Raw genomic sequence first — 13,390 nt, 5'->3', positions numbered from 1 at the left:
TGCAAAAGTGAAATACACGAAGTGAATGATAGGTTAAAAAAAAACACTGGAAACGGGTATGTGACAAAATTATCATCTAAATAGCATATCGAAATACTGTTGGGAGAAAATACTAAGATATCAAGAATTTAATCTGTAGAGAAAATGGACAATATTGTTCAACAAATTGACAATCATTGAGTTCTTGAGGGGGAAAAGAAATCCGGCCTTGCTAATAATAAGTATATTCAATGTTAACATGTTGCTCTATTTCTTGTATTAATTTTAGATTGCATTGTCCCTGCCTGGCTTGAATATTGTGCAACTCTTCCTACCACATTCATGACTTTGTAAAGGTAGCGTAGATTTGTGGAAAGCAGTCTGTTAATCTGAATGAAAAGCCAGGAAATGATTTATGCACTCTGATCTGGCAATTCAATTACCGAGAAAGTACACTAAATATCTCCTCGAAAATACTGAACAATCTGTAGTTCAAATGTGTTTTGAGATAATTTCTTATTATGTCAAAATGTTGCAAATAATCTAATTCCTGCAAGCTTTTATAACAACATGAAGCCTAGCAATATAAATGAGGAGGAGGTATATTGTAACAGCATGGGGAATGTCTTAGGATGATAACATGATGAGTGGAAACAAAGTACAGAAAAGGAGACAGGGCGGGAGGTGTGGGGTTGCGGAAAGACAAGGAGACATCGTCAGGTTGCATAAGTTAAGAGCCTAAAGAGAAGTATCCGTAAGATGAATAGTGAGTAAAATACATTTATTTTAAAATTTTCTATCATGGGACATTACTGTTATAACTAAAATAACAGAGACATACAATCAAATATCTTTGTAACGATTGGGCGGGGAAATAAATGAATTATAACCTAAATTTTCGGAATTGCCTTGCAGAGGCAAACTGATGTTTTTTTTTGTTTGTTTTTGTTTTTTGTTTTTTTGGCAAACTGATGTTAAAGGAGAATACAGAATTTTGAGGGAGTGACGCCAAATGAGAGGGATCAGTATTTTTGAGAAAGGACAACTGGAGTGCATTTCATGATGACTTCCAGGCAAGAGCTTAAGATGTGATGGCAATGCTAGAAGGAAGAAAACGTCCAGGTGTGGAAAATTAAGGCCATGGCTGATTGGGTGTAAGGACAAGTCCATCAGGTGGCTGCGAATTTCCATCTTACACTTAAAGGAAAAGAAAATGCAGACAGAGACATTACTTTACATCTTGATATTTTGAGGCTCTGGGTTCCCCAACGTTGAACTGTGTGGGTCACGAAAGCACAGGCTGAGGAGTTGATAGGGTAGATGGTGTCCATGGGTATTTGTGTGTGTGTGTGTGTGTGTATACGTGTGTGCAGGATTGAAGGTGGTTGTGAATTAACAGGTGGTGAGGAAAGAACCAGGGAGGTTCTCAATGTGCCTTAAAAATGGTGTCCACAGTTGTTCATATGTGGGAAACAAAAGCAAACCCCTTCTCTTGTCCCCACGTTGGTCCTTCCTGTCATCCTTTGGGCAGGCAGTCCTCACAGAGGCCATAAGGACTCAAATGTTTGAGGGACTCCCCCTCAGTTGTCTGAAGCCAACAAAGCCAACAGATGAATTTGGAACAGGCTCCTAGAAGAATAAAGAACGGAATCTGTCCTTTGGACCAAGCCAATCCCTTCCCTGCTCCCTGGTGACAGCATCTGGTACTCCACCAGAATTTTCACTTGTGCTACAGATGTCTGGGTTATGATGCAAACAAATCTCAAATCTATTGTCTCTTTCTTATGTACACTCATGTCTCTCAACGTCCCTCTCAGCTGTAGGCTTGCAGCATGCCCATAAAACGTTCAAACAGCAGCCCATTTGGTGAGCCGGCCACTGACAGCTCACATCCCCTCGGATGCTCCCTGAAAAAATAAACCTTTCCATCCGCCCTACGTATCCCAGAGTGGCACCTGCTTCAAAGCTCCTCGTGCTTTGCTACCTGCTCACCCTCCACTCCCCCACCGGCCATGGTCATCTTCTGCTTGTGCTCACAGGATGAAATTCATCTGTACCAGGAATGATGGATGCTCCTCATCCCAACCATCCCCAAATAATTATATCTGCCCAGGCATTTTTAGTTGGCTGACGTTCACATACGGGCATGTAATGTTGGGCATTTTGAGCTTCCTCTTGGATCCTGTGAGTCAGTATAACCATTATTTAAGTGTGTGGTGTTCCAGGAAGGTGGAAGAGCATTGGTGGCATGCGACTGAAGAAAACGTCCTTCCTATCAAGGTTCCCCTGAAGCATCTGAAGGCTGGTGACATTTTTCTTAAATAGCAGATAATAAAGTGTTGAGGTGAGGGGGCAGTCATATAGCGATCCCTATCATCTCAAGTATTCCTTAAAATGGTCATATCTCAACTGCTGATGGAACACCTCAATAGCAGCCAAGCTCAATATTCCAGGAAAACCTAAATTTTGCCTTCCAAAGATTCAGAATGGCTCCACTGGTTTTAAATCTAGCAGAGGAGACATAACTGAGGCAGATTCATATGCTAACTTCCCTATTCAAGTCTCCATGTGAAATATTCTCTTCCATTGTAGAGTCTGTGGGATTTGAATATTTCAGATCCACTGTCCCCCACTTTTTTTTTCACCATGATGTTTAAATCTAGTGAGTAATTTCTTTCTCAAATTCAAGTACTGTTTCTTTTAACATGGCTCCATAATTCCTTTGGGTATCATGGATCATGGACCCTTTTATTTAATTTATTTATTTATTTTTAAAATTTTATTTATTTATTTTTTCATGGACCCTTTTATCTTGTTAACAAGCCTGTGTTGTTAGAATCTCCTGAGCAAATTGCCATTTTGACAAAAATGTGTTCTGCATGTAGATGGCATCAGGTTAGAAGAAAGAGTTTACTGTAATAAATGCATGGTGATACATATAAATATTTTCTCATTATATACATCAAAAGACTGTTCTGTATATTTACACTTAAAAAAAGGATAGAGAAAAACCTAACCGTGTTCAAGTTACATTACTAGCAAGATTAAACCCAAGCAAAGAATGAAAATCCACAAGGTATACTATAAGTCTACCAATATGTCACCCTTCTTTATATGTCATTAGAATATTTCACAAGCACCTAATCATTTCCATGTACTTTTGGTTAGAAAACTTATAATCAGCATATGCATTGCTTATTCACATTAAAGCTGCTTCCTTACTCATGAGTAAAATAAATAAGTTGATGAAATATCATTTTTATCCTAGATCCTATGTTACATAATTAATTTAGAGATATAAGCAAATTGACATAATTAGGATATTGAGCTGAATTAGTATTTGTGTGATGCAAATAATAATAGCTATTCTGAAATGTTAATTTTTATATATACAGAGGATTAAGCCAGCCAGCCATTGGACTAAGAAGAGAATGTCAGCTGTGAATTTGGATAGTGGCATTTGATTTTTTTTTTTTAGATTTTATTTATGTATTTGAGAGAGAATCTCAAGCAGACTCGCCACTGCATGCAGAGCCTGACATGGGGCTGGATGCAGGGCTCCATCTCATGACCCTGAGATTACAACCTGAGCTGAAGTCAAGAGTTGGTTGCTTAACCAGTTGAACCACCCAGATAGATGCTAATGTATATTTTTTTAAAAATCAACTAGTCATGCAACTGCCCTCAGAGATAAAGGTTCAGTGGTAACCAACATGGCTCAGAGCTTGATGAATATGGTAGGAGGAAACTTACCTGATGGCTCATTGGTTCACATTCGCTCATCAGCACCAATCGCTGGGTTTAACATTCCACATTGAGACAATAGACATCAAATTTCAGTGTCGCAAAATACCCCTGGTAAGTTTCTATAAAATGTACTTTCCACTGGATCAGTAACACCATGGTTAACAATCGTCCTTAGGAACAGTGGCAAGTCTCATGGATTACAGATGATATTTGTGAAGATTACTTATGTGGGGAGGAGAGAAGAAGGAGAAGGAAGAGGAGGAGAAAAAGGAGAGAAGAAGGGAGGGGAGGAGGAAGAGAAGGGGGGAGAAGGAAAAAAACAGAGAGGGGAAGATAAATTTTAACATTTCATCAAACAGAGTATAATTAAATTTGGGACCAATTGCCTCTTAAAAATAATATTTAACATTACAGTAATAAAGATGCTGAATGGTTGCTAATGATTTGATTTCTAACAGCAAAAAGGAAGATGCATTACATATGTTCCAGTACAAAAGGGACTATACCGCATGCCCCTCCAAATCCCAATTTACCAAGTAGAATCTGAAATAGAAACAAGGCGAGAATCTGCAAAAAGCAGTTTGCTAAAAATGTGACGCCATATATATTTCAATAAGCCATAGACTTCACCATAAATGCTTTTAAGCATTTCTTGAAGATAGTCTTCATTTTGTTTGAATAATATTGTAATAATTGATAGCATTGAGGGGACATGAGGTTCTTCATGTAGTCAACTCAATGATTTAACTGAAAGGCCCTCGCTCCTTGCTCTGATTAAGTGTTAAGAATTGTGTTTCTTTTTCCCTAGCTTTTTTGTCTCCTTTCTTATTCCCAAGGAGATAAATCTTGCGTAATGGAAAGGCAGTTAAAATTTGTTGAAAAGACTCCGCCAGGTGAGTCGGTGAGGAACACGCTTCTAGGAAATGTAACAAAGTGGGAGGCGAGGAAAAAAAGGGCATTTTCATTTTATATTATCCTCAAGTGAGGTTGACAATCCTTAGGGAATTTGGCCGTGAGTCACTCACTGAGTCTATTGTGTTCGATTCTGAAGCAGTTTGTTGATTCTTAGATGACTAACACTTACTCAAAATGCATGAAAAATGGCCACTTATCTCTGAAAGATGTCTCCATTTTTTGTGTGTGAAATGTGATACTTTCCCTTGAAAATCAAGTCCATGGAACATACGAATTAAGTTAGTTCTGAAATATGAAGTTAGACCCTAGAAACCAATAACCAGGCTATTGACTGCCCCAGTACCTTGGCTTATAGAGGTTTAATAAATGCCTTCCAGGGCCTACTTAATAACACTTTATTGAGTTTTAGGGGAAAAAAAGATAGGCATCGTTTTTCACTCTGCATTAAACTGACGAACATAGAAATAATAAAACATACAATATGATAATGCCACCACATTTAACTGATCTTGCATGAAAAGGTCATCTTTTGAGCGCTTTTGCTAGATTCAAATGAAGTCTCTAGATATACAAGATGGATATTGAAACACTGACTCTGGAAAAAAAAAAAATGAAAGAGAACCAGTTCTCAGATAAAGAAAATCTTGATCTTAGTTCAGCTATGCTCCCGAATATATTTTGTAAATTGTGTGATTATGTAAACTATAATGGAATTTGAAAAATGCATTCTGAAACAATTATTCTTAGTTTAGAAAGAGATGTGATGATATTGAAAATTATCAATGATTTGCCTTATAGAAACAATTCATTCCTTTTGTCTGGATCCTTTAGATTGGCACTTTTTTAAAAATTATAATTAATTGATTAATTTTGAGAGAGAGAGAGAGTGAGTTAGGGCGGCTGAGGGAAAGGGAGAGAGAATCTCAAGCAGACTCCCCACTGGGCACAGAGACCCACCCTGGACTCAGATCATGACCTGAGCTGAAACCAGGAGTTGGGTGCTCAGCCACCCAGGCACCCCTAGACTAGTAGTTTTCTTACAGAACTTCCTGCAAAGATGGAAATTCTCTATATCTGAGCTGTACAATATGTTAACCACCAAGCGTACATGGTTATAAATTGTCAGTGTCTACATTGATGTTAGTTAGAGAACTAGTTAAAGGATGAATTCCATACATAAGATTCCACCCACTGCATATAATCCCACATAAATACAACACTTGAAACATCCTTTAAAAATATCTCCACAGATTTCAATGTGCCTTGCGAGAACTATATGTACATATTGGGTTATTGCCAGAATTATATGAACATATGGGACTCTTTCCTTCATTCTCTTCAGTCATGACTTTGAAGGGCACTTGGATCTCATCTCAACCACAGCACTTTTGGACAGAATGTACCCTTTTACAATAAACTATCTGGGGGTGACTAGATGGCTCAGTTGGGCTGCAGCATGGAGCCCAGTTAAGTAAAAATAAAATAAAATTAAATTAAATAAAGTAAAATATCTGAAGAATTTAAGGCTGCAATGAAACAATATAGCTTCTCTTTGATGTGAAACTATAAATTACGTCAGATATTTAAAAATATATACAATTACTGATTATTATGATATTAGTTTAATTATCTTTTTTTTTTTTTAACCCATATGTCTACATTAGGTCTCAATGAATTCTAAAGAAAGGAAACCTAAGTTTCAGTTGAGGAAGTGTGTGGCTCAAGCAGACGAACCCAGCAGTACATTCATGTGGAGGATCACAACGTATGGACGGGGAAGACTCCGTCATTCATCCATGGCTGCCTCACCTCAGTTAACCTCTTCTAAAGAAAATAGGAAAATGCGTACAACAGGGTACAATCCAGTGCCACCGTCTACAACAGCTATTATACATTCCCTCTGCACCTAGTTTTTAATTTATTCACACTCTGCTTAGATCTAGAACAAGGAAAGAATTTTTTTTTTTCTGTAAAAGGTCAACATAATAAGCTTTTTAGGTTTTGAGGACCATAAGGTCTCTCTTACAAATACTCACTTGTACTGTGTTCATGCCCACACAGCCATAGGCAATAAAGAGCTGGCCATAGTGATTTCTCAATAAACACTGCTACAAAACCAGATGTCAAGCTGGACTTGGTACGTGGCCACAGTCTGCTGACCCCTGGCATCCATCTCTGGCAGACTTGACACTTACTAATAATGTTCTCATGGCCATTTTGGAAAGATGACATCTTATTTTATGAGAATGTATGTACACGCCCTCCTTTTGCTCTAACAGTAACCATTTCCCCCAACCCAAGCATGGATGTGTCAGTGGGTTTGCTGGTCATAATGGACAAGGCCACCTTGCTTAAAACGAAGTCTTTGGACATCCCTCAAACTCCTACAAGAGCTCAAAGTGGTATCCAAAGCCTCCGAGGACAAGGGGATATACACCCACATTACAGTTGGTCTCGTTATAATTATCTGAGAACCGGTTGGAGGTTGAATGGGAATAGCTACACTGAAGTAGTGCCTTCCTGTTTAGAAAAGAAAAGAACAGATTTATCCGTTTAAGCCTAAGGGAAATGAGTACTCATTTTGGTGGGGCATTTAGAATATAATAATACAAAACACCATGAGAGGCCACGTCTGTTGGCTCTGTGACAGCAACGATCCTGTATAGTTAAGGCTTAGACAGTGTGGTGCCAAGGGTGGGGGGAGAAAGAGATAGAAGAAAAGAAGAGAAGAAGAGGAGGAGGGTGAGGAGGGAAAAGAGGAAGAAGAAGGAGCATGTGGTGGGGTAAATAAATAAATAAATAGATCCTAAAAAAAGAAAAAAGAAAGAGGAGAGGGAGGGAGGAAGAAGGTGAAAGGAGATGGTAAATTAAGCATGCTTTGATCTCTGGGGCTTTGCTATCCCTAAAGGAATCCCCTCTCCCAGGACCAGTGCATCCCTACAGTCACTAAAGATGGTAGGTAACTAGCTCCCAGCTCACAGTTTTCAAATACAAGCCAACCAGCGTGAGATCCACACCCCAACCCTCCTCTATGGGCCTCTCACACTGGAGGGCACCACGCTCCTGTCCTACTCTCTCCAGGGCTAGGTACCCGATAACCAGAGGCAGCCCCTGTAGCCCAGAGCCCAAGGACATTATTCAAGCCAGTCAGTCCTATGCCTGCTCACCTGTTCCTTCCTGTGGAGGCCACAGTAAAGGCCCCTGTCCACGTTTTCCCTCCTCGTCTGCCTCCCGAAGGCCCTGGGGCTTCCCCGTGGCGCCCTCATGGTGTGGTGCATCCCCTCCTCTTGGGAACTGTGAGTCTCAAACTATTTGGTCCATGGCACTCATCTCCTGATCTTTTGAGTCTGCTGTACCTCAAGAGTTCTAGCAATACATTATATTATGAAAACGACATATATAATATATACACATTATGTTGTACATTATATAATAGTTCATGCTTAGGTGTATTTATCATACATGTGTTATAAATACATAATACTATAAATGTATTTATGTGTTTTTCATATAAATAGATGTATTATTTACATATACATAAAATTCAGAATATCGGGATACTAGAATACCTAAACCAAATTTTATATATTTATAAGCATATATGTAGACACAGAGCACACATATATGTAAATATAAATGTAATATATGTAAAGGTATATATGCGGTGTGTGTGTAATACATATATTTTTTTAAGATTTTATTTAAGTTCATTTAGTCAACATATAGTATATTATTAGTTTCACGGGTAGAATTTAGTGATTCATCAGTGTTATATAACATCCAATGCTCATTTCATCATGTGCCCTCTTCAATGTCCATCACCCAGTTACCCCATCCCCCTATCCTACCTCCCCTCCAGCGACCCTCAGTTTGTTTCCCAGAGTTAAGCATGTCTTATGGTTTGTCTCCCTCTCTAATTTTGGCTTATTTTATTTATTTTTCCTTCTTTTCCCCTATATTTATGTTTTGTTTCTTAAATTCTACATATGAGTGAGACCATATGATAATTGTCTTTCTCTGATTGACTTATTTCAATTAGCATAACACCATCTACTTTTAACACATCATTGCAAATGGCAAGACTTCATTCTTCTTCTTCTTTTTTTTTTTTTTTTTTTTACTTCATTCTTCTTGATGGCTGAGTAAGAGTCCATTGTCTATACACATCACATCATCTTTATCCATTCATCTATCAATGGACATCTGGGCTCTTTCTGTAGTTTGGCCATTGTGGACATTGCTGCTGTTATATATTATAAGCTAACGAATGCCAGACCTTTATTTAATAAATATTCATGGGCTACCCACACATACTTGCCTCTGTGCATTTACTACAAGGTGCTTTGTTCTTATATCTTGGTTAAAATTAGTGAGACTTCCCCTTTAACCCAAAGATGACCATTCCCTGATGACTTTCTTCATGGGAAATCAATCCATCGTTTTGAGTGAAATAAAAAATGAAGATAATCGTGGAGAACATTCAAAGGAACATTCAAAGGAACAAAGGTAGGGTTTCCCTTGGTGCCTTAGCTAGAGCATCTATAAGTGCTTTGAGCCATTTGGAAAACTCAAGTTTTCAATCCAGGTGATGACTTTGGTGGTCTGCAGGGATTTGCAAGAACAGTGTCTGGTTGCAGAAGGAGGTACCATCAGGGACAACGGAGAGACAGAGCTGTGGGTTCAATGTCACAGCCAGGGAATGGTATGGATGCTCTGTCTGCATAGAAGTCACTGAGTTGCATTGCCCCAAGTAATTCCTTATTTTAAGCCTCTGACTGTCCCTTGGTGCATGAGTGTTAGACATATATTCTCTTATCTTAATAAAATAGAACTTCCCAGAGTAAGCCTCAGCCTTTGCAGGTTCTCGCTTTCCTTTGGTGGGACCTGTGAGATTTTGGAGTGCAGAGTGTTCTCTGCTGATGTTCAAAACAATAGCTCCTGGGATCCCTGGGTGGCGCAGCGGTTTGGCGCCTGCCTTTGGCCCAGGGTGCGATCCTGGAGACCCGGGATCGAGTCCCACGTCGGGCTCCCGGTGCATGGAGCCTGCTTCTCCCTCTGCCTGTCTCTCTTTCTCTCCCTCTCTCTGTGACTATCATAGATAAAAAAAAAAAAAAAATTAAAAAAAAAAAACAATAGCTCCTGAACTAGCAAGCAAGCAGAGGTATTGAGAAAGCTTTTGTCTCCATTTGCAATGCTGTTATTGCCATCTGCTTTTCTGATTTTTTTTTTAGCCCGCTGTATTATTTTACTGATGTGTCCATTGCCTTTTTCCCACATTTTCAATGAGATTTTCCAATGGGATAAGCTTCTGGCTTTGCTGGAAATGTATGCAGCTTTGTAGGAGATGGGGGAGAAATGGATAAGCCCATCTGAAACATGGAGCGAATAGAGTCTGTATCATAAGGACGAGAGATTATACTTATAGTGCTATTGACCCAGATGAAAGGAATATGATGCAGGTCTCATCAGGTCAAAGAAAATGACAAGAAACTCTTCTTCATAAATTCACTGTATTGGGATAATGCTACATCTAAAAACCAAGTGCAACACCTTCATCAAGCAGACTGGTATCACCAGCTTGTTTGCAAGTGTCCCCTGGAGATGAAAATGAATGAGTGCCAGTTTCATAGGCTCTCTGAGTGAGAGGAAAATTATGGTCATAATTTGCACAATGCTGTGATTTGCTCATAGAGATCTGCTCTGAAATTTAGAGCAGATAGAAGAGACAAAAGTAAAGCAACACATTATATTACCAGTAAGAAAATGCTTTTCAGGTCTACCAAAGAATGGGCACAGTGAAAAGATATTAAGCATGCCTGAATATACAAAATTAAGCTTTTATTTTGGTTTATAGACAGATGTATCAAGATCAGAAAAAAATGTCAATTATTCATTAATTCCCCATGGCATATATAAATGTGTGCATGCATTGTGACAGTCAGGATGACCTTATGCTTTATCAATCGGAATGTGTTTTCTCAGAGACTACCCATCCATGGTATCCCTACAACATCTGAGCAAGAAAGTAAGGATAGATCCAAGTATCCATCTATCGGAAGAATGGATACAGATGATGTGGTATATATACACAATGGAATATTACTCAGACATCAAAAATAATGACATCTTGCCATTTGCAATGATGTGGATGGAACTAGAGGGTATTACACTAAGCAAAATAAATCCATTGGAGAAGGATGAATACCATATGATTCCACTCGTGTGTAATTTAAGAAACTAACAAAACAAAGAAAAAACAGACCAAAACACCCCAGACTTTTAAATACAGAGAACAAAGTGATAGTTGCCAGAGGGGAGGTGGGTAAAGGAGTGGGTGAAATAAGAAGAGGATTATGGGGATGAAGGCGGGGACTCATTGTGATGAGCACTCAGTAATGTGTAGAATGGTTGAATCATTATATTGTGCACCTGAAATAAATACAATGCTGTCTATTAATTATACACAAATAAAAAAGCAGGAAGCAGATAGAATAAAACAGAAAGTCGGGGTAGGGCTTCATGTCATGCCTAACGTAGGAGCCAAATGTGAAATAAAAAGCACAGGGTTCTGTAGCTGTGACCCAAGTGCTTTGCACCATCCCACGCGGACTCTGTGTCTTGACAAGCATGGGGTAAACAGAGAATAAAAATCAAAGGTAGGGAAAAGAAAAGCCACCAGCCAGACAGGCGATAAGTCAGAGAGTGGAAATGAGGACCAAGATTTAAGCGTGAGGTGTAGAGATACAGGGACAGATACTCACCCAGACGAAGACTCAAGATACAGGTAAAAATAGACCGCACTCATTTCCTGGGGCTGCCGTAACAAATGGTCACAAACGGGGTAGCTGGTAGCAATAGAAACACATTCTGTCACATTGTGGAGTCTGTCTACACTGCAGATGTCTGGGCTGGGCTTCCTGGGAGCATCTGGAGTCCATCCTTCCTTCCTTCTCTCCTAGTTTCCTTGGGCTCCCCGGTGCTTCCCTCCAATCTCTGCCTCTGCCACTACAAGTTCCCTGTGTCTCCTTTACCACATGGGAGTCTCCTCTCTGCATCTGTCTCTCCTCTTCCTGTAAAGACACCAGTCATCTTGGGTTCAGAACCTGCCCTACTACTTTATGACCTCACCTTTTGTGACCTCATTACACCTGCAAAGAGTCCATGTCCAAATAAGAGCAAAGTCTTAGGCAGTGGTGTTGAGGACACTGACTTTCAGGTTCAATGAACAATACGGACAGTGATCAAAACATGGTTTTAGAGATAGCAAGAGAGACAGACGTGAAGACTTGAGGTTTTTGCACACAGGATGAACGCAGAGCACCATGCCCGCGTTACAGGGAAACCCAGAAATCAAGTATAAACAACACTGAGCAAAAAAGAAATACCGATCTTCCTACTTTGATGGTAAAATGTCCTCATGCGATAATCTTTTCAGGTTATCCATGAAAACATGCACAATGGCATTGGCTTCTCTTTATTGCACTTCTTTCCGTGTCCATCTTCCAGCTGTTAACGTAGCCAGTTCCCTACACAAGACAAAGGCGCCTACTCTGCCATTTGCTCCTTCCTCTTGAGCTACGAGCAGCGATTTGTGTACTCCATGCTGAATGGTTATGTGACTTCCTGCTGGCACTTGATAGCTCATCAATAACTTGTTAGGAAGAGAAAATGACTACGTTGGAGAAGGCAGAGATGTTCATTTCATCCTCCGGCACTTATGAGGATGGCCTCTTTAGGATGTAATCCAGTATAAGGTACATAAGGAATCGAGGCATACGAGACCAGGATGCATATTTGTTAATTATCAGGTGCAAAAAAAAAAAAAAAAAAAGAAAAAAGAAAGAAAACAAGAGGTGATAGACGTATATTTGTATATTTTTCTTTGACGATCTATAAAAACATGCAAAAGATACCAAACCAATGAATCTTGCTGAGAAAAAGGCTGAACGAGTGCAAATACCAAAAAAAATCCTGAAGAAAGCTCACAAGTTTGGGAAAGTTCTCTGCACCTTAAAGCTTCAAGTCACAGAAGCCAGATCTTTCTCTCTCCCCATCTGAGGGATTTTTTTTTTTTTCAATAATGTGACTCAGGCATGACAGTTTGACAATTGCCACAATGGTTTGTGGTCAAGCGTGCCCCCAGCATCCCACCCACTCTCTCAATCCTATCTCCGAGGACAGTCCGCTAACCACCTGTATTGAACGATTTTCTAGTTTCAGCAACCACTCTGCCACCAACAGAACTGATAAGCCATCGGAGGGTGAACGGCTTCTGATGACATAGAAACACCTGCTGTACCCAAGTCCTTATCTGCTTTGCAATGACAACTCCTTGGTGTGCGAACTCTCCAATAAAACACATCGTGGGCCCAAGTCCTGGAATAAAATGCAACACGCCTCACAGAGAGAAGGAAACGTGTCAGAAGGCTGACAAGATCACCCCTCCATGTGGAAATTGAAGTTGAATTAGATACGAAATAAAGGGAACGGCGCCCGGCTGGCTCAGTGGGTGGCACCTGTGACTCTCAATCTCCAGGTCAGGACTTACAACCTCACATTGGGTGTAGAGCTTACTTAAAAATCTTTTTTAAAAAAGGCAGGGGACACTGATACTAAATGAGCTCAACAATAGAAGCAGGAGTCTTCTCTTCTCTTGCCTACTACAGTTTGTAATAATTTATATTTTTTCTAGCTATGCCATTCTATGTTCTGGATTTCTTCTGGCAGGAGATGAGGAGGAGGAACTTAG

The 13,390-nt window shown here is 39.7% G+C and overlaps 1 protein-coding gene across 7 annotated transcripts in view; it reads right to left on the bottom strand.

Annotated features, from left to right (window-relative positions):
* Window positions 1-13,390, bottom strand: part of LOC144307784 (uncharacterized) — a 64,168-nt gene that overhangs the window by 30,325 nt on the left and 20,453 nt on the right. For 2 of the 7 annotated variants that reach the window (XM_077887773.1, XM_077887774.1), the window contains exons 1-2: window positions 11,673-11,750; window positions 11,403-11,486 (exon numbers count right to left, since the gene is read on the bottom strand). The exons of 2 other annotated variants lie outside the window; for them this stretch is intronic. In XM_077887773.1, the coding sequence (XP_077743899.1) occupies window positions 11,403-11,486; window positions 11,673-11,677 (89 nt within the window). In that variant the 5' untranslated portion in view covers window positions 11,678-11,750. Of the gene's footprint in view, window positions 1-3,732; window positions 3,949-11,402; window positions 11,751-13,390 lie in introns of those variants that run through there. 3 more of the 7 variants (XR_013374497.1, XR_013374501.1, XR_013374498.1) reach the window with 2 other exon arrangements.

The sequence above is a fragment of the Canis aureus genome, chromosome X (assembly GCF_053574225.1).
Source record: "Canis aureus isolate CA01 chromosome X, VMU_Caureus_v.1.0, whole genome shotgun sequence".
In the NCBI taxonomy this organism is placed as follows: Eukaryota; Metazoa; Chordata; class Mammalia; order Carnivora; family Canidae; genus Canis; species Canis aureus.
Note: the sequence above shows the minus strand (reverse complement) of the source record. Positions and strands in the feature narration are given on the sequence as shown.